At 39.3% G+C, this 25,745-nt stretch overlaps 1 protein-coding gene across 2 annotated transcripts in view; it reads left to right on the top strand.

Moving 5' to 3' along the window:
• TMTC2 (transmembrane O-mannosyltransferase targeting cadherins 2) overlaps window positions 1–25,745 on the top strand; it is a 415,782-nt gene that overhangs the window by 152,958 nt on the left and 237,079 nt on the right. For both annotated transcript variants that reach the window (XM_008143796.3, XM_054718817.1), the window contains exon 2: window positions 6,659–7,229. In XM_008143796.3, coding sequence (XP_008142018.1) covers window positions 6,659–7,229 — 571 coding nt within the window. The remainder of the gene's footprint in view (window positions 1–6,658; window positions 7,230–25,745) is intronic.

Below are 25,745 nucleotides of genomic sequence, written 5' to 3'. Positions count from 1 at the left end.
ATTGATCTGGGTTCTTTCGTGTTGGCTTCATTCTTAGGCAGGCTCTGTCTTCAGAGAATGTTCTAGTAGCCCTAGGATTTCATCTCATCCTCAAAAGAGGATGACCTCTCCCAATAGGTTATTGGGGCTCTCTTGACTCTGATTGGCCTGGCTGGCTGCTAAGTCAATTGTTGTGGCCAGGAATGAGGATGGGGGATATAGTACACTAACCGGCAAGTCATTTGCTGACCTTTCATCATGAGGTCAGGTTAGCCTCACCCTGTCCACATGGACTGAGAATGGATGTGAGCTGTTTTCAAAAGGAAAAACAGGAGACTGTTAACTAGAAGAAGAGGTCCGGAAAAAAACAGCAAGTTTCTATTACAAATTTACAAGGCTATGTAAATGTCAAACATTTTAAGTTAATGTTTCCTTGTTTGATTGCTAACACAACAATTTGTGAGAAGCAGCATTATTATTATTATCCACCAACCATTGTAAGGAAGCTGAGCTTTGGAGAGGCTAAGCGGCCAAAGGTAACACACTTTTTGTCAGCAGAAGAATGAGAAGTTCATTACTCTTTTCTCCAGTCAGGTGCAGACATCGCCTGAGCCATTAGAAGTGCAGCCTTATGAGCAACATCCAAGCTTGAGGTCCAGATGGAAGAAGGCACCTCCTGAGTAGCAGGTGTAAGAGCTGACCACAGAGGTGGAAAGTGTAGAGAGAAAGAAGGTCAGGGACAGAACTAAGAGAGAGACATCCACATTTGGAGAAAAGTCTGAAGGGGAGGCTAGCTAAGGAGAGTTAGAGAGTTAGAAAGAGGTAGTCAAAGATAGGAGAATGAAAAAAGGAATGCGTTAAAGACCAAAAATAAAGCTTCACACATGGTCATGATCGTGCTCTGAGAGGGTCATTAAAGCTTAAGGGAACTTGAAGTGAAATACTCATGACCATGATCCATAGATTTTGAAGGCTATGAACATGATAAATGAGCACTATGTTTCCATTGATGGCTAGCATCAATTGTTTGGTGTTGATGGTAATAATAATAATAACAGCAGCTAATGTGTGTTACGTATATTACATGTACACATTATGTTACGTATAACAATGTACTTCTTGTTTACTGACTCATTTACTCCTGGCAATGATCCCATGTGGCAAGTACAGTTAATAATCTTTATTTTACAGATGAGAAAACAGGTATGGGGAGGTGAAATAACTCTGTTTGTCCACTGTGTCATAGCTCGAACTTAATTTAGTCCACTTGGCTTCAGAATTGTGCTCTTTTTCATGAGTGTGCCATTTGATGTTTGAAGAGTCTGAGCCTCCTTCCTGCTCAGAGGACCAGTCATCATTTATGTGGGTGCTTTTGACTGCAAAGGTCAGTGGACAGAAAAAAAATAGCAGTGAGAGAAACCCAGATGAGGACAGTTGGGATGGCAGTCACATCATTCATGTTTCACAATAGCATTGGCCTTTGCCAGCATTTCCTAAGGGGAAAAATCACAAGGCAGCAAAAACAAAGAGCCACAAATGAACAAAAGGGGAATGGGGTAAGAACTCCTTGAAGATCTGAGAGACTGGACCTTTGTGCCTCCAGGGACAGTCCCAGCCATGTGTTCCCTGGAGAATTCTGCTTCCAGTGGTTTCTCCTTCAGATCTGCTGCTCTGATTTCTTTACCTTTCCTGCAGTGGAAGATTTCCTCATTTCTTAGTGCCTTCCTAAATTTCAGTCCCAGTTCACAGAAATAACCTCGGAAAATATATCAGTGTGAAATTTTGTTTTGAATTAAGGTTTTTCATTAGCCAAGAAGAGATTTTACTATTTCCATTTGGACTTGTGTAAGAAAACACAAATGGATGAAAATCTATTATGCTTCGTATTGAATGATTATCTTTATGTCTCATTTTGCTGGCGCATTTTTCAGATTCTAATAAAGCCCCTTTGGTCTTTATCTTTCTTAAAATGATGTGAGGGATGTGTAATGTATCCCTTATCACTGACTTGCATATGTGACATGACATATACCAGTAGTAAAGCCCAGTACAATTTAGTCTTATTTCATGTACTTTTGCCATAATGTTCATCAGTTAAGTAAAAACCTTCCTAAGCAGGTGACACCTGTCAGAGAATTTTATCATACTCAAGTCTCCCTTTGGATAGTATGTTTTGCACATGGGTAAGGGATTCTCTCACCCTTCCACTTTGGTTTTATTAATACTATTTCCCCTTTAGATTTTTCCCTACAATTTAGGGCTGTACCTCATCAAGATTTTTTCTCACAGTGAAATTATGAGATTTGTTAATTTTGTTCTTTTTTTGAAACCCTTGTTTTGTGAGAGTTAGACATGTAGTATAGCTTTGGCTGCTTCCTATTACTAGACTTATTGCTATAAATAAAAGAAATTCTGGCAGGTTTGAACATTTTTTTTTTTTTAAAGTATGGGTTTTATTTTTTTCTTAAAAAGTCTTTACAGAGTTGATTATGGTGATGAGCTAATAGCCTGTAGAAAACCTGGTTTGGAGAACATGGTTCTCTAGCCTATGGATCTGCCAGTGAAAGGGCATAGTATTGTCCTAAGCAGAATTTGCTTTCTAGCCTTCCTTACTACAGCAGCAAAGCCTTATCCCAGAATGCTTTGCTATTGAGCTTTCCACTGCCCTGACTTGAATAGATGAGCGTTTCTGCATTGATAATAGAGAAATTCACATCAATATCTAGGTTATTGTTTAGCAGAGGCCAGTTGGGTGTTCATTCTGAATTGCTTGAAGTCAGCTCTCTCTGACAACAGTTTTTCATATTTCTTTTAAATTTTAATTATAACTCATCGAGTCTTAAGCAATTACTTCTGAGTTAGACTCTTGATGAATGTCATAGCAGGGTGTTTTAATTTAATAAATCCAGAATAACATCTGTTTCTAATATTTTAAAAGTCAGTTTACATGGAAATTCATTTAATATAGAGTCAATACATGGAGACTTGTAAAAATAAAAATAAAAATGGAAAAATCAAACCACTGTGATATAGTAGGTCTTCTGTGTTGGAAGCTGCCCATTGCCTTCACTAGCAGAAAGAGGTTGACAAGGAACCCGGAAGGCTGGTCAAACTTGAGGCTCTGGCAAGGGTCAGAGCCACACACCCACTGTCTAGTTGAGACAAAGGGAGCTGAAGCAACTTCCACCTTTTAGTCTTATTTAAATCCTTGCTGATAGGCTATCACTGAGCTGTTCCTGGAATTGCCTGCCTAAGGCTATGGGTGGATCCCAAACCTGAATAAAAGGGATGGCAAGGCCAGAGCAAAGTGGGGTCCTTCCTTGGGCTTCCGCCTGTCCCCCAATTTCCAAATTAGTATTTCTTGTCTTTTGCGCGTGGCCTCCTCCAGAGCCCGAACCTGAACCCTGAACCACGCGGGACATGGGACACTCGCACTTCTGTGAACAAAGGATTTCACTTACAGCTAGGTTCAGCTGCCGCTAGCTAACACCCAAAATATCACAGTTTAAACAATATAGCAGTTTATTTCTCACGCTCATGCAATGGGGAGGTAGGTGCCCAGGGTTGGTGTTCTACTGGAACAGGAACTCAATTTCCTTCAGTCTTATTGCTGTGCTGGGCATGATTTCTATTCCTAAGGACACTTCATGGGCCAAGATGGCTGCTAGACCCCCAGCTATTGCATCTGTGTTCCAGCAGGAAGGAGGTAGTGGTGGCGGCAAAGAATGTGAAGCTTTTTTTCCCCTTTTAAGGTCACGTTTTGCAAGTAGTACATAAAACTCTGCTTATGCTCCTCTGGCCAAAAATTAGTCGCATGATCATCTTTAGCAGCAATGGAAGGTAGTAAATGAAATCTTTTTTCTAGGGATCATATACCATTAAAAACAGAAGGTCTAAGAGTATGGGAAAAGGCTGGAAATAGACATGGAGAAACAACTATCCCTAAAACATTGAGTATTTTTTAAGACATGATTTTAACAGACCTTCTGCCTTTTTATTGAGCATCTAGAAAAGCCAACTAGTAGATATAAAAACAGTAGTATGGCGTTTCACAGAGAGTAGATAAATTATCATCTACTGATCAGTCTGTTTTATTTTTTATTATTTTTTAAAATATATTTTTATTGATTTTAGAGTATGGGAGAAGGAGAGAGAGAGATAGAAATAAAAATGATGAGAGAGAATCATTGATTAGCTGCCTCCTGCATGCCCCCTACTGGGGATTGAGCCCGCAACCTGGGCATGTGCCTTTGACTGGAATTGAACCTGGGACCCTTCAGTCCACAGGCTGACGCTCTATTCACTGAACCAAACCAGCTAGGGCAGTCTGTTTTAATTTTACCCCCAGATGTACCCAAGTTCAGAGGTTGTGGGTCAAGCAGACTATAATAAGGGACTTTTTCTAAATTTTACCCCAGTCTTCGTAGAGTAACAGCAGCCACTAGCAGGACTGAGATGGCATTTGTTCTAGGTCTCCAGAACACTGGTGTATCTGCAACGCAGTGTTCTCTGCTTCTCTGCGTAGAAGGCAAATGGACAATTACAAGTGTTTGTTAAATGACTTCAAGGTAAAACCATTATGATTACAGAAATTGAAGCTCAGTGAGGTTAATTGGGAGGCCGTTTAGAGAAGCTTTTGAAAACCAGCATTGACCAGCCATTGATCTCAAATGGGATACTAACTCTACTATTTCCATTACAAGCCTAGGATGAGTTTTTAATCTGTTCCATACTCTTGTTTTCAAAGTCACTCAGTAAATTACAGAGCTGGGACTCAGGGGCATTTCTCCTTAATCCAAGGCTTTTGCAACCTGATTTTTGGTAAAATTCATACGGAAATTCCTTTAATCATGGCTGCCTCACAATGAAAGGCAGAACTGGTGGAGTGGCTAGAGGTAAAGGTCTTCAGAGTGGCCGCCCACCATATATTCTTTAGCTACGCATATGCTCACATCCCCTTAAAAAGGCCTGACATCAGAGTAGGAAAGAGTTTTCTACTTGAGTGTCTCATTCCTGCTTTCTTCTGACTCATGTGCCTCTCTCGTGTTCTGTAAGTACTGGGATAGCTGCACTGGAGATACAGAAGACTCCAGATGCCACCCTATTCTCTGGCAGGTGTAATGCCATAGAGCAGGAATCCTCCAAACGGAGTCATTTATGTGCTGCCTTCCACAGTTGTACCTTATCCACGTACACCAGAACTGTTGATTCCTTCATATCTGTGTTTACATGGACTTTTTAATGTTTAACAGCTTAATTTTGATTAGATATCTATGAAATCCAGCTTTGATGTGATAATTAAAATTTGTTTCAAATATATGTTAAAACCAATATAGCCATTAAGAGTTTTACACGGTTTGTGTATTTTCTCACATACTCCTTGTGGTTTGTGGATTATATTTTGAGAAGCCCATCATATGGAAAGAGCATGGGCCATGAAACTTGACCTTGTTATTTCTGATTTGTGTGAATTTGGATCTTTATTAATTTAACTTTCTCAATCACAATTTGTTCATTTGAGAGATGCACATAATTATATCTCTCTCATCAGTTATTCTAAGAACTAACCAAGAAGATACAGCCAAGACCAGCAGAATGCTTGGCAGATAGGAAGTGCTCAGCGAATACTAGGTCATTCCTCCTTGAAGTTACTAGTCCTCAAAAGCAAGAGACATGGAAGTGCATCATTGTGGCATCTGGTGTAGATGACACTAAGTCTTGTGAGAGCTCAGAAGGGGGAAAGGCTGAAGTTTACTGGAGTGTAGGAAGAAGGGCAATATTTGGGTAGATGGAAAGCCATTCTTACTCATCTCTCCAGCTGTATAGGTCCTTGCTACTCAAAGTGGAGTCCACAGACCAGCGGAGTCAGTTTTACTTGGGGATTTGTTAGAAATATGGAACCTGCCTGTTAACAAGATTCCCAGATGATATGTATGTTTGAGAAGCATTGCTCCGAGCACAGATATTCTATTTAAAATTTATTTCCCTTGGGGGGGGGGGGGGCTAGTTCTTGCTCTTAGTGTATCTCCTGCACCAGTATCAGCTGGGGCTGTGCTTTTAAAGATGCATATTCTCAGGCTTCACATCAACCTGGGGCCTAGACTCTGCATTTTTAGTCAGTATGCCAACTGATTTTTTAAAAAATATATTTTATTGATTTTTTTACAGAGAGGAAGAGAGAGGGATAGAGAGTTAGAAACATCCATCAGCTGCCTCTTGCACACCCCCTACTGGGGATGTGCCCGCAACCAAGGTACATGCCCTTGACTGGAATCGAACCCGGGACCTTTGAGTCCGCAGGCCGATGCTCTATCCACTGAGCCAAACCGCTTTCGGCGCCAAGTGATGTTTAAGACACTTGTTTAGCAACCTCTGCATTAAGGCTTAAATCAATGATAGAACCTCTGCATTTATTCTTCAAACATACTTGTATTCAAACAAGGAAGAAAGCTTTTGAGGCAAAGAAATACAATCCTAATTGTGGTGCTAGCAAGAAATAAGGGGAGGGTCTCAATTCAATCTATATGGAAAGCTCATTTGCATTAATTATGCATTCCTGGCATTCCAGCATAAAGTTTCATGACAAGGCTAGGGAGGAAGATAATATCTTATCAATATCACCTAATTTTTTTTTCCTGTATTTTTCATTTGATTTTTTTTTAAACATTTTGTTTTTTAGCCGTGCTATCAAGACTAATCAGGACCTTCTCCCAGAAACGCCATGGACGCACATTTTCTACAATGATTTCTGGGGGACTCTCCTAACCCACAGTGGCAGCCACAAGTCCTACCGGCCACTCTGCACGCTTTCTTTTCGCCTGAACCATGCCATCGGAGGGCTGAATCCCTGGAGCTACCATCTTGTCAATATCCTCCTGCATGCGGCAGTCACTGGTCTCTTCACAAGCTTCTCCAAGCTACTCCTTGGGGACGGATACTGGACCTTCATGGCGGGCTTGATGTTCGCCTCGCACCCCATCCACACGGAGGCAGTGGCAGGGATCGTGGGCCGGGCCGATGTCGGGGCCAGTCTCTTCTTCCTCCTCTCCTTGCTCTGCTACATTAAACACTGCTCTACCAGAGGCTACTCCGCCAGGACGTGGGGCTGGTTCCTGGGGACAGGACTGTGTGCGGGATGCAGCATGCTGTGGAAGGAACAAGGAGTGACTGTTCTCGCAGTCTCAGCGGTTTACGACGTCTTCGTCTTTCACAGGCTGAAAATGAAACAGATCCTGCCTACCATTTACAAAGTGAGTGATTGTTGGTGCCCACGCGTTGGACTTCTGAGTAATCTCTTGCTTGGTCCTATTTTTACCATTGAAAAGGCAAATGTGTTCCTTTTCAAAGAGAATTTAACATAAGTAACTTTTTGATCTTCAGTAAGGGGAAGTGTCCTTTCTGACCTTTCCCTGCTAACCTGGGTTTCAGTCACTGATTTCTCAGATTTCTTTACTTACTTTCATGATTTCAAAGGAGGTGTAGAAGGATAGTTTTGCCTTGTAAAGATTATGCATCTTTAGAATGAATTTATTTTTATTCATTCCTTAATTCTGCTCCAACTCTCTAATCCTATACATTGCCTCCTATACATAATGTGTATTTGTAAATATATCACAGCTGGTAATAGAGCTAGATACTAGACTCTCCAGGGGAAATCCTTCGCCTTGTTAATATTAGTTTCCTGAGTTGACTATGGAAAAGAACCCTTCTCTGTAGTGTGCTAAGAACTCAGATTCTTAAACAATGAATTGTATTCACCTTTTCCTTTTTGTAGTGTATGGGAATAAAAGAGTCAAAACAGAAAGTGGTTATTATAAGATTTGCCCTGAGGCCAATTAAGGCCTTTGCTTCTGGGCTTAATATTTGTTTCAAATGCCAAGTTGTTGGAAGGTCAAAGAAGCACTTAGGGATCCCATACCCTTAAAGTGATCTGAACAGTCTGCTGCTAGAGTGTTCATGGGAGGCACTGGGTAAACTGGAGCCTCTTGAGAAAGTGCCTTCTACCTATTGCCCCATCCTCACTCACTCGCAATAAACTCCCTTGTTTTGGCTTTAAGTATCCAGACTCCATGTGGCCAGGGCTTGCAAACCTCGGCCATGGTGTAGGCCAGCTCCTGCTGCTTCTTTGACACTTAAGCCAGGAATTACAGATTTGGATATTTACCCTGAGAAAGGTGTGTCAAGTTTTCTAGTATTGACTAACTTTTCCCTCCTCAATTCCCTATTTTGCTTGAAATTGAATTGGGAAGAAATTAAATTAAAAAATGGAAGGAAATAGAAACAGAGACATTTACAGTGGAACCTCGGTTCTCAAACTTAATTTGTTCCAGATGCTGTTCGAAAACAGAATCATTTTTCCCATTAGAAATTATGTGAATTGAATTAATCCATCCCAGACCCCCAAATGATTCCCTGTTTTAACCTTTCATATATACTGTACATGTCTAATGTACTACGTTTTAACCCTTTGCACTCGGATGTCAAGTGTGACTTGACACGGTTAGCAGTAGAATAAAGGAATCGAAAAAAGCAAGCGAGTGCAAAGGGTTAAGCTATAAATGAACACTTTAATGACAAAAAGGACATGAAATGTACAGTAAAAAATGAAAATTTAGTAATAATAAGCAGCAACAAAAGCAAAAAACACGAGAATATTCACAGCACTATTCCCTGAGGTGCTAACAACATGATGTTTAGCGGTAAACTGACTGATACACACACATTCACTCCTTTGTTACCTAAAAGGTTTGAGACTGATCATACAGGTATCAGTATGAAAGGATTGTCTAGTTGAGAAGCGAATGGTTCAAAATGGGAGACGTTGGAAAACCAAGGTTTGACTGTACTTTTAAAAAAATGGCTATTTTTTTTTTTTTTAGTAGGCAAGCAATTAACTGCTATGCTTCTCTGCAGGGAAGCTTAACCTTTTCAGTTAGAACTCAAGTATCAAGGGCTTAATGAAGTTCTTTTGTGATTTCAATTAAATGCTAAAACCTTAAAAGAAAAGCAAACAACATCTGGTTTGAGAGTCAAGCTCTTAATTTCAAATCAGTTTTAATTATTTTTTTATGGAGAATAGGGAGAGTAATCTTTTTCTTTTCCTTTAAAACCATGTCATTAACAATAGCAAGCTTTCTTGTTTTTCTTTGATATATAAATAAATAGAATAAGTTTAAATCATGGTTCTTATCCCATGGAGGTTGGGGCTGTTAAAGAAAAGGTTCAGAGTGGAGTCACCTGTGCTAAGCCCACCTCAGCTAAGCCCACCTTCTAAGCTGCAATTCAAGACTTAATTGCAATTTCAGCCTCTCTCAAAAATGTGAACTTCAGTCAATCTGGAATGACCTGGTTAGCGCTGTAGAGGTAATCTGCCTTGTAGACTGTTTCTATCCCCCAGAATAGGATGAGGTAACCCCACTCTTTCCTTATCTTTTTTGCCTTTTGCCTGCAAGAAGCCTTCCATTTTGTACAGGTCTTTGGAGCTCCTTTCTGTTACCGTGGTGGGATGTTGCTTGATTCATGAATCATTCAATGAAGCCAGTTTGATCTTCAAATTTACTCAGAATTTTGTTTTCCAACAAGACCTATTTGAAGATGCAGACTCTGGGTGTTTCAAGGCCTTGCCTTGAAATCTATGCAACACTGTGGTGTCTTATAAAGAATTTCCACTTACCATTGTTGCCAGACCAAAGGGGTCCATTTGCCTGTGAGCATCAAAGCCCCATAAAATCAAACCGTAGTTTGCAGCAGGGAAATTAAAGGTTTATTTTTAGGAAGTGGCCTAGCCCCAGAGATACAAGTGAGCAAATGCTCGAAGACCTGGCTTCCCAAAGACTTCTAGTGGTTGGAGTGTATAGAGGAAAAAAATAATTAATTATAATGACCAAGGGAGTTAGGGTCATGGTCAAGGTCGTGGTCTCTGTTGATTTGTTGGTGCTAGGGTGGGGTTGTTGATCAGTGCATTTGGCCCTGATGTCAGCCATGATGTTACTACTTCTGGTTTGCCTGCTTTTCTGGGCCTGGAGCTGAACATAACTGAGGCCTAGATAGTAATCTCTCAATCTTGAATTCTTTGTCTTTAAATCACATATTTCCTTGTCTTTCAGTTTATTTTCTGGAGATTTTTATTTTCTTTCTTAGCTGCCTCACTACCTTGGTTATTCCTGGTGTTTGATGGATTCCTTCCTCTGTCTAGGCATATATGTATGAGTGGCACTTCTCTAGTAGATTGATACAAAGAAGGCCTATTATCTTCCAGTAGGTGGCGCTGAATCAAGATTTTTTTTTTTTTTTAGCTCTTGTTCTTTGGCTTTTTAGATCCCTGGGGTGATGGAAAATGGGAGGTGGGTGCCTCCCCTGTGATCTGGTCACCCCAGTCCTAGGGAACCAACCCTGCCAGTGAACAAACGTGGTGGGCCGTGGGGCTTCAAATTTGTGAAATCTCAGTGCTGTCCGCCACCGCCAGACACTGCTGTCAGTATAGCCATGACCTGTGGGGGGAGGGTGGACTGGGGTAACCTGTCCACCTTCTAAGTTGCTTTGCCCTCCGGCAATTGTGACCTCGGACCTCTGTGGAATTCTTTTCATGCCCTGATCCTGAGACCATTCACAGAGTGGGCCTTTTGCTCTGGGGAAAAGTGATTCTGTAATATTATTCTCAGATTTGCAGATAATGTGCTCTGCAACCAAGGGTGAAGGAAGCAAGCTTTAGGAGGTGAAGGGGCAGCCAGGCTCCTCGACTTTGGTTTCTCTGTCTGGGTGCCAACCACCAGACAACTGGTTCAGCGGTAGCTCCTAATGCCAACTCCTGCAGGAATGTCCCCCGAGTCTCTTTGCTCCTCCTGACTGAAGGGAGTGCCAAAACCGGATTCTTCCCCTCTCTGGGCTGAGCCCCACCTTGAGCTCCTGGCTACAGGTGGCTCAGCTCAACCCTTTTCCCTTCTCACCTCCCTGGTTCATTCCCACTTGCCTACCTTTAGATTTCTCAGTGCTCAGTTCTCTCAGGTGTGTTTGTGCATTGAGCAGGGAAGACTTTGTTGAACTATAGCTGTTCAAATTGTTGAAACATCAAGGGGGGAGGCCGAGGGGATCTCTCACACTGCCATTCCTCTGATGTCACTGTCTAGTTGTCTTTAAATGTATAGTGGTTTGAAAGCAAGTGAATTAGAGATCTAGCGAAGCCAAATCATGCACATTTAAGCACAAACTTTCATTTAGAATCTCATGACTCTGGGGCTTATAAATGCTGGCATAGATTACATATGGAAGTTATAGAAAATTCCATATTCTTTTAAAATATATATATATAGATTTTAAATGCCTGGGTGAGTAGGAAGAGACTGAAGGAAGTGGATTAAAACTTTAGAAGGTTCTTTTAAACCTTGAAAGAATAATTATCCTAAATATCTTACCAATTAACTCTGCAACATAGTTATCATGGGTTTGCCAGATGAATAAACTTTTCTGCCTCATAAAAATGTAACACATATATAAACAGAAAACTCTAGTGTACAAATGTTTAACTCTATTATGCAAATTAGAGAACCAGTCAACACTCTAGATCTAAAAATGGAGGTCCTCTGAAAGCTTGAGTTTATTAGAACCAGAGGAGCAAGATTCGCAGTTTTTCAGTTTTGTCAGTATTATTTTTCTCATAGCAATCACCCTCAGCTTCTTTCTTCACCGTGGATTCGGTTCTGTACCTCTTATCAGATCCTGGTCCCCAAACTCAAATGTGTAGCAGGGCCAGGCAGAAGGTGCTGCTCTACAACTAGTACTCCATCCCGTCACTGCAGTAAAAAGAAATAAATAAGTAAATAAAGGTTTTGGTTTGGTAGACTTTAAGATTTTTCTGAGAAGATAGACATCTCGATTTTTTTCTATGACATCTTCTGTTTTTTTAATGTTGGTTATTATTGGGCCAGACAAAAATCCTTGGGATGGCTGAATTTGACCAGAGTTTTTGGCTGTCATTTTTTATTTATAAGGCTCATGCAAATGATATGCATGTCTATATTATACATAAGGTTTTCTAAAAAAAAATTTTTATTTGATTTTAGAGGGAGAGGAAGGGCAGGAGAGAGAGAGAGAGAGAGAGAGAGAGAGAGAGATTTGTTGTTCCAGTTATTTATGTATTCATTGGTTGTTTCTTGTATGTGTCCTGACCAGGGATCAAACCTACAACCTTGGCATATCAGGGACAATGATCTAACCAACTGAGCTATCCAGTTAGGGCAATATATAAGGTTTTTTGCAGTTCTGCAAAGCCCATGTGAAATTTATAATTTTCTTCAATAAAATATGTGAAAAATAGTAAGTGCCTGATATATTGTAGATATTTTATTTAGTATTTAATAAACACCGTGTTTATATCTGTCAGGTACTGTTCTGAATATGCTAAAAATTAACATTTAATTTTAAATGCTTATTGGAAGTCATATGATTTATGAAATAATATGGTTGAATATGACATGAAATAAGATTTGTAAAAACAACACTAAATATAAAATCTTCCGAAATATGTATGAACAAAATTAGTGTTCATAACATAGTACACAAAATTTAAAAATATTCCTACTTCTTAGCTTCAGAATGTTTCCTACATTATCCTTGGAATGTAGCACACTGTCTGGCACATAGTAGGTTCTAGTACATTAATGAATTTATACTTGTTTAAGATTTATCTTTTAAAAATATGTGCTTGATATGTTCAAGTGAAATTCTGTGCTCTTTCCTTTATATGATGAGGAGTTCATTCCTGGTTAATGAGGTCTGGCAGGTGGGGTTGGTAGAAATGCATGTCAGAAAAATGTTGAAAAATACGTTTTCTTGACCAAGTCTCACCAAGTGATTGTTTTTTGCCTTCTTTTGATGACTTTCACTTATTTAGTTTTATATGGTCAAAAAGTAAGGGTGGGGGTAGGGAAGACCCTTGAAATATACTTAAACTAGCTTTGCAAATAAATGTTAGACTTTTATCTGCCCACAAAATTTTTTACAAGTCTCTCATGGCCCCAGGAGGTACATGGGTAATAAAATCAGTAAAAGCAACGTTTTTCTTACTTACCCAACATCAGTCGTTGCTTGTCTAGTGGCCATTTTCTGTGCTTATTTAACATCTGTTAACTGTTTTAATGTGGAAACATCTTTTTCCTCCCTTATTAGCCTCATAATCACTTATTCAGTTACAGGTGGAAAATAAAAAAAATTAAAGGAAATCTGAAAGTCAGTGTAAGCAATTCTAATAATAGCCTAAGATAATTTGGAAAAATGAAGCGCTTTTATTTTGATCTTTTAACAGTTTCTCTAAATATGCTTTTTTATTTATTTATTTTTCTTTTTTCTTGAATTTATTGAGGTTACAACTCCTGCAGGTTGATAAAATTTTATATGTTTCAGATATACAATTCTATAGTACATCACCTGTATATTGTACTGTGTGTTCACCACCCCAAGTCAAGTATCCTTCCATTATAATTTATTCTTCCTTTACCTTCTTCTACCTCCCCCCACCATCTTTCCCTTTGGTAATTACCAAACTTTTGTCTGTGTCTATGAGTTTTTTCCTTTGCTTAATCCCTTCACCTTTTTCACCCAGCTACCTAATCCCTCCCCTCTACCAACTGTCAGTCTGTTCTCTGTATCTATGAGTCTTTTTCTATTTTGTTTGTTAGTATATCTTGTTCATTATAAATATGCTTTTTAAATTTTAATACTGAGCATGGTGTGAATGATGGAGGTAGCTTATGGTGAGTGAAGTTTAATCTTTATTATCTTTATTCTCACATCAGAATGCAGTGATCAACCCTAAACTAGCCAACAACCCCATATTTCCAAACAGTTTACAAGGTTTTATTTTCAGAATGGTTTCTGAGGGTGGGAGTTAATGTTCTGTTGAAGGTTTTTGGTTTGTCACTATTTGAACACCGAAGAGATTAAACATGGTACTTCTGTACAGCTGACATTTTGTGTGACTCCCCATTTACAAAACAGCCTGAAAGCCAGTTGAATAGCCTGCAGGTATTTACACATTGAATCCACATGTGCCTTTTTATTTGATTACCTGCTGGGGATGGGATTGGCAGAATCTGTTATCATTTAAGGCTTTGTCCCTTTTCTAGGGTGGGTTATGATTTTACTCAAGATGTGACCCTCATGTCTATTGCACTGAGTGAAATGTGATATGTATTTCTGTTTCTGATTTTTTTCAATCAACATCTGTGCTACACTTCAAGTCCTGTTCCTATTTTCTTCTGATTTTCTTTCCCTTTATTTGCCTTACACCTGACTTTTTGAGAATCCAGTTAGAGCAAGATAGTCTGATTCTGATCACAGTAGTTCCTAGCAATATTGAAACTGGGGCTATTTGTCATGCACTTACAAATGAATTTGGATTTCCTCCCAGTAAATTAGTTGTAGCATTTAATATTCATGACCTATAGTCCTTTAAAACTTTGAGCAGCTGCCAGCACTGCTAACCAGATAATACCACAAATAAAGTCGAGTTTCAAAAATACTTTACAGTGGAAAAGTCAAAGATTAATAAGGTATTTTATTCCTGCAGGTTGGCTTCTTTGCTGAGCTAATTTAAGAGGATTCTGTACTCGAATCGAGTAATTTAAATTTGGGTAGCCTCACAGGCTTTGGTGATGCTCGCATTAGAGTGTTAGTCCTTGGAACAGCAATCTAGTCTCACAAATCATCATTTTCATTTTTGTGCAAGGCTCTGTGTTTGGCAATGTGGGGATTCAAAGATGAATTGACAAAATTCTGTCCTTAAAGACATTGGAGAGTAGAAGGAAGTTGAGAACAGTGCCTGTAACCATGGAACTGAAATTCAAGCTGGAAAGTAGTGAGGGTTGTAGTGCGGCACTGGGAGTGCTAGGGGAGTTTAGATGAAGGGGAGGTTACTTCAGGCCAGGGCATCAGGGAAGGGACTTCTGGAGCAGAGACCTTTGTGCAGGGCCCCGAAGGATAGTTGGAATATAGGCAATTATATTTGGAGAGGGGAGGAAAAGGGGTGGGTAGAGCATGTGCATTGTGCAGAGGGGAACTCAGGAAGTTCCTGGAGACCACTGAGCTGTTGTTTTGGCAGACAGAGAGTGCAGGAATTTAGAGAGGTACATTGAGATAGCTAGTGTGGAGGTAGGTACATTGAGATAGCTGGTGTGGAGGTAGGTACATTGAGATAGCTGGTGTGGAGGTACACTGAGATAGCTGGTGTAGAGGTAGGTACATTGAGATAGCTGGTGTGGGGGTAGGTACATTGAGATAGCTGGTGTGGAGGTACATTGAGATAGCTGGTGTGGAGGTACACTGAGATAGCTGGTGTAGAGGTAGGTACATTGAGATAGCTGGTGTGGAGGTAGGTACATTGAGATAGCTAGTGTGTACAACAGTGTAGGGGCCTTTTAAGATATGTTAATTGTTATAATTATAAACATAATCTCTAATAATGTTTGGAGACAATGTGTGGATTTTAAGTGGGCTTGCACTTCAAATGGTCCTTGGGAGAAGCTTGGGGATGTGCAGACTAGCACCTTCTTGCCACTTGGGGGGACTTTTTCCCTGTCCTTCTCCTAAACCCAAGGAAGGGTCCCTTTGGTGATGAGATTAAGAATCAGACTCAGGAGTGGGTGTTATAACTAATTCAGTGAGGGTCTCTCCGATCAGTGTTTATCTTGTTCTGTAGCATTAAAATAAACATTTGTTTTCTGAAGACTAGTATGATTTTACTTGTTGCTCTATAATATCTGGCATATTACTATACACTCCTAATGAGAAAAACAGGGAGTCTTTAAGGGCTTTCTCCTGTGTCTGCTCTCCCAGCATTGCTGCACAGCGTTCCAGTATTACCCTGAACGGCCACAAGTACAGAATCCCTCTTTGTTTTGCACTCATTTCTACAGGAAGACAACAATGATTGAAAAGGGCCCTTTTTTACAGTACAGAATAAAATACTCTGTCAGCACTGAACTTCAACCAGTTAATCACTATACCGTCAGTGAAAATGACACACAAATTGTGATGAATAAATAATGAGTCTCATTGAAATCATCTATGCTGTTCTCTTAACAGTCTGTGATGTGTATTACATCACTCGGCTCAATTTTCGATAACCTGCCTCAGAGGAATCAAACTAACTGAGGAGGATCTTGTGATTATCAGATTACTCATTTTCAACTGGTACTGTCAGTTTCCCAGAAAACGAAATGACGTGGTTTGCACGAATTTGAAATTCAGTGTCCTTGCCGGAAGTCAGATTCCTGTCTAAATACCTGGAATAATAAAAATGTAAATTTAGTGTTGATTTTTCAAATGAAATTTAAGCGATAGAAAGCCATATTCCATGAGTGCATTAGGGATTCCTTAAAAGACAAGAATAAACCAGGAGGTAGGGTAGATAAAACTGAGTATTAAATCAAATTTATTGATAGTTAAAATCTGAATGAAATGTGTTGCAGTGATAAGGTCGCATGGTGTGATGTTTATTTTCCCTTTAAACATCAAGTGTCATACCTATTGATCATAGTATTTCTTTCTTCAAAAAGGTTAATAACAAATCAAAAGAGAAGTCCGAATGCCAAAGTCTGAGATGACTTGGAGCCAGGAAGGTCGACGTGCCCTTGCCCTCTGGGTTTGTCCTTACAGCTCTGCAGCACCCAGATGGCTCCTGTATGCTCTGTTGGTCTGATTATAACTCCAGCATCAAGTGAAATAGCATGAATTCCGAATTTATTATATGTTTCTCCAGTAATTATGGCCTTGATTAGTGAAGGCAGTGTTTTCATTCCAAAGGACACTTTCTTTCTCCACATGTTTATTCATTTATTTTCAGGAAGTCAAATAAAATGCAAAGAGTGTAATATTTCTCTTTGCTATGATGGGGGAATCTGTAATGCCTGCATTTGGGCATATGATTGTCACTTTTCTTAGAATTAATGTAAGATTCAAAGAAAATAGCAGAGACAACATGAGGAAAATAAAGGACATTTAAACACAAATAAATGACTTCATTTTTAGTAAGTAAAGAAATGGAAAATATATGTAGAATTTCCATTAAAATATTGCTATTCCATTAAAATATCAAGTACAGTTAATAGAGTTCATCAGCTTCAATATCAATTGTGTTTAAAAATAATGAAATTTTGTTGGCTGCTGTGGCTCAGTTGCACCAAGAGATTGTCAGTTCCACTCCTGGTCAGGGCACATGCCCAGGTTGCAGGCTTGATCCCCAATAGGGAGCATACAGAAAGCAGCTGATCTGGTTGATGTTGCACTCTTTTCCTCTCTCTTCCTCTCTCCATCTCTCTTCCCTTCTCTCTCTAAAATCAATAAAAACATATTTAAAAATAATGAAATTTTATATATTTAAAAACTAAAGAGGAAAACCTTAATATTTTAATTTATGAATTTTGAGTTATACCTGTTAGCATTATCTTAATCCCTCTCCCTATAAAAGGTGTGTGTGTTACATGTCCCATCAGATCAGGATGCATGAATACAAGCTTATATAACTTATTCAAATTATAGCTAGATTATACATGAATGATTTGGGTGTATTTCATAACTTTTATGTAATGGAAAACTCCAAATTATTCAAATTACATAGAATTTTTATTTATCCTAAATTTAGGATTCAGTCAGAATGTTGCCAGTTGATGTATTCTATTCAGTGTAGTTTCTTTCTTCTTAAGATCTCATGACATAGTGAGGTAAAATATTAAATATATCTAATACTGTGAAAACAACAATGTTTATTTTAAATAATCATTTGGTGTTTGGCTAATTTTTTTCACGCATAGTTACAAGTTAAGACTCTTGTAGAAAGGTCATAGGACTGCAGCCTGCAGAATTCGATTTAAATCATTTTCTAAGCATGTGACCTTAGGCAAATCACTAAGCATGTTGGAGCCTCGGTCACATGGTCTGTAAAATGGGAATATAATGTTTGCCTTTAGGGTAGTTGTTAGATATGAATATAGGAATGTTCACTTTTTAGCCAAATTCTTTTCCTACAGTAGATATCACCACAGTCATCATCATTCTAATGTGTTTCCACAGCCTTCGGGTAGTAGTGCACTTTTTGTCATTGTACACAGCACTCAGTGTGGCTGTGGCTTTTCTAATGGGATGCAGGGTGAAATGTCAAGCAACAAAAACTGGAGTCTTTGTTATATGGTGGTTCACCAATGCTGGCAATTCAAAGAATGTTGAAGAAAAATCCTTTTCAAGAATAATTCTTCCAAACACACGATTCGATCATTTATCCTTTGTTTAATTGATTGAACACAATTATGTGTATATTTTTCTTCATTTGCCAATACCTTGCCATCATCTCAGATTTTCATAGCCTGATTTTTTCCACTCTGGGCTCAGGATGGTGCTGTTGCTTATATATCTGAAGATGGAGGGGAGACTGGCTTTCCTGCTCTCCTCCCCCCACCACCCTGTTTCCTATATATTTCCTTTTAGCCAGGTTTATAGTAAGGAAGATTAGTTCAGTAGCTGCCAATATCTTACTGCATGCAAGTCTCATTTTTTATTTTTTGGAGAAAGAAGCACTGTTATCACCTTTAGGTGAATGTTAATCTCTTCTTTCCCCTTCCTCCCCCTCCCTTGCGAGCAATATCTTTGCAGCTGATTCCAGAATATCTGTTATAACAAACCTCTGCAGAGAAAAACGGTGAGGCTGGCTTTTATAGTGGTTCAATGGTTTAGTTTATTTCCCCACCTCCTAGGGAGAGAATAGAAGGCAAAAAGAAATCTTGTTTTTTAAAGTAATACTATTTTCAGGCTACCAAAAATTTTATAAAATATTTTGGATACTTGAATTGCATTTAGACCAAATTGTTTTTACAGAAATGTAAATCTTAAACTTTGGCTAGCAGAGACAACCATATGTAAAACTGGTTTTGATTTCAGAAAATTCAATATTTAAAGTTTTGATTTATTTGATAGATGACACATGGGGTGGGTTGGGAGAGGGTGATTGTTAAAGATTTTAGGATTAATCATGAGTTTCCTTGGAATATTCCAAATGTGGTTGATTATTAGCCTGCCATGGAAAAAGTAGTTTAAACCAGAGATTGTAGCACAAAACTGTAAGCTACTGAATAAGAATCTTTTGGTCTGCTTACTTTTCATTAATTTTTATTTTTATTTTTTTTATTTTTTAAAATATATATTTTATTGATTTTTTTTACAGAGAGGAAGGGAGAGAGATAGTTAGAAACATCAATGAGAGAAACATCAATCAGCTGCCTCTTGCATACTCCCCACTGGGGATGTGCCTGCAACCAAGGTACATGCCCCTGACCGGAATCGAACCTGGGACCCTTGAGTCCGCAGGCCGACGCTCTATCCACTGAGCCAAACCAGTTTCGGCAATTTTTATTTTTTATTTTTACTTAATTTTTATTATTGACACCCTTACAGATGTCCCCATTACCCCTCTCCCCCCACCACCTCCTTTGCCCACCTCCACACAGCCCTGCCCCTCCTTCCCTCTGAGGCATTGAGTGCAGACCGGTGGAGAGGGAGCAGGATTAAATCCCTGTGATTTAATGAATAAGCTAGGTTTGGGAACCACTTGTGAACATTGAGAATCTGATACTCTCATATGGTACTATCAAACATAAAATTTTCATAAAAACAAACTTTTGTAGCTGGAGAAGGATATTAGAAATTGTCTACATACTACCTCTTCTCTTTTAACAGAACTGGAGGCCCACAGAAATTAGGCACTGGATTAGTCGAGGGTAGAGTCTCTTCCTCTAGGTCTAATGATTTTATAAACCCTCCTTTAATTTTGCTTCCCTTCTTTAATTTATGAAAAATTTTGTTACTATGGAAATAATTTTCATCTGCCAGTTAAGACTGGAGACTAGTAATTTACCTCCATGTACCCATCCCTCAAGTTCATCATTACTTAAGACTCTGACCTTCATAAGATTCTCTATTGCTATGTTAATAATTCCAGGGTGCTTTTTGAAATGGCATTGTTGGTTTTGTTTTGTTGTGGTTGTTTCCTTTATTTCAGGCCCCTCCTTTTCTTGCCTCCCCTTCCTACCCACAATTCGCTTCAATTGCAGAATTAGTGTGTTTGCCTTTTGTCATCCTAGGACCCCAGCTTGATTTAAGCTCCCATTCAAATGGAATATTTACTTTTCTGGCTGTCAGAAGCTTAACCCGGAGAGACTGACATCACTGTACTTTTCTTCCTATTTTGGTTACTTTCCTTTACTGACACTGTATTACTGTTTCAGATAGGTTCCCTTGAATGGAGGGGTGTTCTCTTTAAAGCTGCTGAGCCTGAGCCTGGTCTAAGAGTGGAGAATTAATAAATAGTGAAGCAGTTCCACTTAACCCGCTTCTCACTTGGCAAGGCACCCAACTGGGGGGTGAGGGGAATTTTAGGCATTAGCCTTAGACACATCAGCTGGGCATAGAGCCTCTCTCCCTGTCCCTCTTAACTCCTGGAATGTGTTTCTCACTGGGGGGTGAATATTCAAATCCTAATGTCAAAAGTGAGAATGACTCCAAAAATGAATGTATTTCAGAGATAAAATAGCAAGAAAGGAGAAAATGTGGAGGTGCCAATTGAAAAATGGGCTGGCCAAGTGAGAAAATGGGCTGAATTGAAGTTGTCACAGCAGCGGCCTAAAGTTTCTGGTGCTTGGACAGGATAATTTGTACTCTGATTCTCTTGCACTCTGCAGTGTAATCTTCTCCTAGGCTGTGCTGACTTCCTTATTGTTTAAAAAGGAAGAGAAATAACCCATTTGAATTCATTAGCCTTCATCTGCATATACACAGAGCTGGTGGTAATAATGATAACAATCACCATTTAGCCAGGCTTACTGTGTGCTAGCGAAGTGTCTTCTGTGCATTATTTTGTCCCATTCTGTGAGAGTAGGTATTATTAACCTCATTTACAGATATGGAAATTGAAGTTTATGGAAGTAAAATAGCATGCCCAAGGATTCACAGATAGTACATAGTGGAAAAGGGATCTCATTCCTAGTGTCTAACTGTAATGCTCATGTATGGTCTTCCCATTATACTCTTTTTTATACAAGCTGAGCTCCACTGGAAGATCCAAATAATGTATGAAAGAAACAACCATTTTCTCATACTACTTGGCCTTGGGACCAATGATATTTACCTGCAATAGCTTTAAATACAAATAATCTGCACTCCCACATGCAACAGCGGGTTTTATGGGTGCTAGAAATACACAGATGGATAATGTATTTTCCCAGCCCTTAGGAAGCACAGAGCATGTATTCAATAATCGTCTCTGCACTAAGTGGGAAGAGAATCTCATATGAAGTTCCAGAGAAGCACAGGAGTCCATCCACTTAATTTAGCCTGGTTATGGAAGCGTCTGAGAGAGGGACAGAAAAGGAGTGGCATCTAAATAGTTCAGCTCACCCTGGAGTTTTTGTTTTGTTTGTTTATTTTTTTTATTTTAAACCACTTTGTGCTTGTGTATTTCATTTGGTTTCTGATGCCTATCATGTGATAAGAAATGTACTAGATGCTTTCCTTTTTTTAAAAAAAAAAATTTGATAAGTAGGTACTGAGTGTTTTCTAGATATGAGACACTATTCTAAGATGTTGAGGATAAAATATTGAAAACAAACAAACAAAATTTATGCTCTTTTGGAATTTACATTTATTTTCTAACTTAACGGTCACAGTAGTCATGTGGGGTTATTATTTGCACCCCGTTTTACAACAGGTTGAGTGAACACCTCTGAACCCATCAAGGTGCAGTAAGACTGGATTTCAAAGGCAATGCTAATTGTAAATCTAGTGATTCTTTCTAGTGCAGATCACTGTCTCCCAGTTGAGTTCCTTCCAGTAAAAAGTGGCCTGATTTGTTAAAGTATTAAATGAGTGGTACTGATAGATGTGTGTACAGTAGTTGGTTTAGAAATCTCCTTAAGATCAAGGACTGGAAACCCTTTTTCTTTTGCAACCCCCTGTCCCAGAACAGGCATGGAAATCTTGGCATTCCAAGTTTAACCATCAACATCACATTGGCCTGCAAGGGCATACCATGCCCACTATGACTTTGCCCTACAATGAACAGACTTAAAAGAGATGCATTGTAGATGTGTTCTTTGAAGCTGAACTGGGTTAGATCTTCTAAAGTTCCTTTTGACTTCTGTGTCCTCCGAAATGCACAGTGTTTCTCAGAAGTATGCAAAAAAAGAGTTATCTGGAGTCATTTCACATTGAAGCATTTGGCTTGGCTCTGAATTTCATATTGCTGCATCATTGCTAATCAAACACATTAACTTCTGTGTCCTTGACTGGCAGTTTATTCCTAACGACTTTATAAAGGAAAGAATGAGTCTGTGCTACATTGGTTACAATTTGGATAAAAACTGTATTTTCTGCTCAGCCAGCGTGAATCAGTGGTTGAGTGTCCACCTATGAACCAGAAGGTCAGGGTTCAAATCCCGGTCAGGGCACAGGCCCAGGTTGCAGGCTTGATCACCAGTGTGGGGTGTGCAGGAGGCAGCTGATCGATGATTCTCTCTCATCATTGACATTTCTATCTCCCTCTCCCTTCCTCTCTGAAATCAATAAAATATATATTAAAACAACAGACAAACAGAAAAAAAAAATTTCCTGCAAATTTTATTAAAAATATAAAATGATTCAGAACGTAAAGCAATGTTTTGATGCCAAGGAGTGCCTGTGTGACTGTCCTAAACTGCTCAGGACGTCAGGTCTTGTTTAATGTGGATTGTAAAGACTGTTTTTGGAATCTGAGCTTTCCTCTGTTTATTATAAAAAAGGGCTACAAAGTCACTGGTTAATATCTAAAACTCACGACCAGATGTGATTCTGACCTTTAAAAAATTATTCAAAGGTGATAGGGTGCATAAGCTCTGTATTATGTAACACCCCTAACCTGGCAGCATTTCGTAAGAAAGGTTTAGTATTTTCGAAGGGAAATATAGGAATGTTTACAGTAAGTAGAATAAATTAAGGTTATAAATGCTTCTTATTCATTTAGGTCAGGTTTTTGTGTTTATATTTAACAGTTTTATTGAGATATAATTCACATTTAAAGTTGATCCATTTTAAGTGTATAGTTTATCGGTTTCCAGTGTATGTTTACTGAGTTTTTGCAACTATTACCGTGATCATCCTATATAATAAAAGGCCAGGACCATAAGCGTAACGACCGGAATGACCGCTCGACCAGTTGCCATGAGGGGCAGTGACCACCTCTCCGTCCCCTCCACCCCGCCCCACAGGCTGTGATTGCAGCATGGCGAATGGGGAACCAAGGCGGTGGGGTGGGACTGGGGACTGTTGAGCAGCGGAGGGCGGTGAGCGACAAGAGACAGTGAGCGTCCAGCAGCAAGCTGCGGCGCGCATTTCAGGGTGGCAGCCGCGAGCTTTTCGGAGAATCGTGGGGCAGGGAGCATCAAGGTGCATCGCAGGGTGGCAGGCATCACGGAGTGTCGCGGGGGAGGTGAGCGTTGAGCGTAGCCAGGCGGCGGAGGCAAGCATCGTGGAGCTTTGCAGGGTGGCTGAAGAGAGTGTCGCAGAGAGTCGCGGGGTGGTGGAGGTGAGCGTTGCGAGTGTCGGGGAGCATTGCGGGGTGGGGAGCTTCGAGGAGCGTCCCTGGGTGGTGGAGGCTAGTGCCACAGAGCTTCACGGGGCAGCAAGCATCCCGGAGCATTGTGGGGCATCGGACATGGCCCTGATCATGGGCTAAGCCTAGGGACCCTACTCGTGCACGATTTTGTGCGCTGGGCCTCTAGTAATTCCATATTTTTAAATTAAGGATAAAGGAGGTTACTGGTTTACTGTGGTTACTAGTTTAACAAGATCTGTGGAGAACAGTTTTGACGTCGAGCCATGTGGGTCAGCAAAACTGGTCCAACTCTTCCTGAGAACTGTGAGTATTTCCACTGGTGGTGTTTATATTCTGGCCTGTCCTGTTTACTGTCTAACAAATTGGTAGTGGAGTTGGGTAATTAGGGTATCCTTATGTTTCGATCAGAATGCCTAGATCCTTATTTTGGTTTTCAAAACTATGATAAATTGTAGGCACTTATATCAATTAGCTTTTCTGGAGTAAGACTCTGACATCAGTATTTGATTGCTTCCTTGGCTGTGCTTGGTCTGTGCAGCCCTTGATTCTTGAAGGAGTAATAGTGGTTACAGTGTAAATAGGAACCTGGGGGCCTCTTATTTTTTCCCATGTATTTGCCTCTCAGTGCTGTGTCATAATGTCTTATACATGCAGAAATACTTAGCTGTATTTAAATACATTTAATTGACTTGTTTTTCGCTTTGACCAGAAGTTTTATCAAAGTGTAAAGGTGCTTGTAAAAATCTAAGTTAAGCCCAATTTCAATTTTCATTCTATTACCTTACAAAAAAAGAAACCTTTTTAGACATAAACATTTAAAGAAGGGACTGAATGTGAGGTATTTCTTTATCCTTTTAAAGTAATGGCTATCCTAACATATACCCCCGCTTGCTTCCTAAGAGGCAAATTCACTTCTAAGCAATTTTAAAAGAGCAATAACATAAAGTTAATTGTGGCAGAACGGTTTTATAAAAATTTAATATGCCATTAAGACATTTTCTGATTTACGTCAGATTTATATAAAGGTTGCTTGAACCTACACCTTTGCGTGCAGCTGGTAGCCTTTTTTCTAGTTTAATTACACAAAAGCCTCTGAGAAATGTTTCTGAGAGAAACTGTGATTTCTGAGATAAAGGGAACATGCTGTGAAAAGTGTGGCTGTATGGTATAATGACATACATTCTGCAGTCCTAATCAGGAGCCCTGGGTTCACACGGTTTCTGCCACTAGTTATGTCATTGTGGACAAGTCATTTAACCTCCCCAGGGGTTATTTTTCCTAATATGGGAGTTTCTTGTGGATGCTTCAAGAATCTAATTATATCATTCTATTTCTTAAAGTAATTTTACTACTAATCTTTGTTGGGAGTAAAATCCTAACTTTCTGTGTCTTTGACATAATCTGGTTGGAGAGATGGATTGAGTATACAGACATTAAGTTCTTCCTTCATTCATTCTAAGGAACAAAAGATCAGGTCCCAGGGTACTTAAAATAATAGGTTGTTTTGTTGTTATTTTGAGAACTACCTATTTGCTGCTAACTGAATTGGGCTGTATGTTCTGTTTCACCTTCGAGACTCTGTTGTTGTTGTTTTTTTTTAATTTGTTTTAAAATACCTCCATATGATATCCTTGTATCATGGTTTGAAGTTGTCTTTTTCATTATCTTTTAAACTTAAATACTATTAACACTTGATTATCTGAAATGGATTCTCTCAGAAGTTAATCATACTTTGTAATTATTTTTTTTAAACATGCTTTTATTGATTTCAGAGAGGAAGAAAGAGAGAGATAGGCACATCAATGATGAGATAGAGTCATTGATCGGTTGCCTCCTGCATGCCCCACACTGGGGATTGAGCAACCAGGGCATGTGCTCCACCAGGAATTAAACTGTGACCTCCTGGTTCATAGGTTGACACTCAACCACTGAGCCATGCCAGCTGGGCATACTTTCTAATTCTTAATGAAATAGCTGTGCAAACCAAAATAGTGGATTAAGTCATTTTTACATTAGCTGTGCTATCATTTTAGGCATATCATTAGAAATTGACTGTGATCCTTCTCCTTATGCAAGAAAAATAGCATGCCTTCCTTAAATACCAAAATGAATTTGTCCTTCTCTTTAAGAAAATTAAAAA

The sequence above is a fragment of the Eptesicus fuscus genome, chromosome 7 (assembly GCF_027574615.1).
Source record: "Eptesicus fuscus isolate TK198812 chromosome 7, DD_ASM_mEF_20220401, whole genome shotgun sequence".
In the NCBI taxonomy this organism is placed as follows: domain Eukaryota; kingdom Metazoa; phylum Chordata; class Mammalia; order Chiroptera; family Vespertilionidae; genus Eptesicus; species Eptesicus fuscus.
Note: the sequence above shows the minus strand (reverse complement) of the source record. Positions and strands in the feature narration are given on the sequence as shown.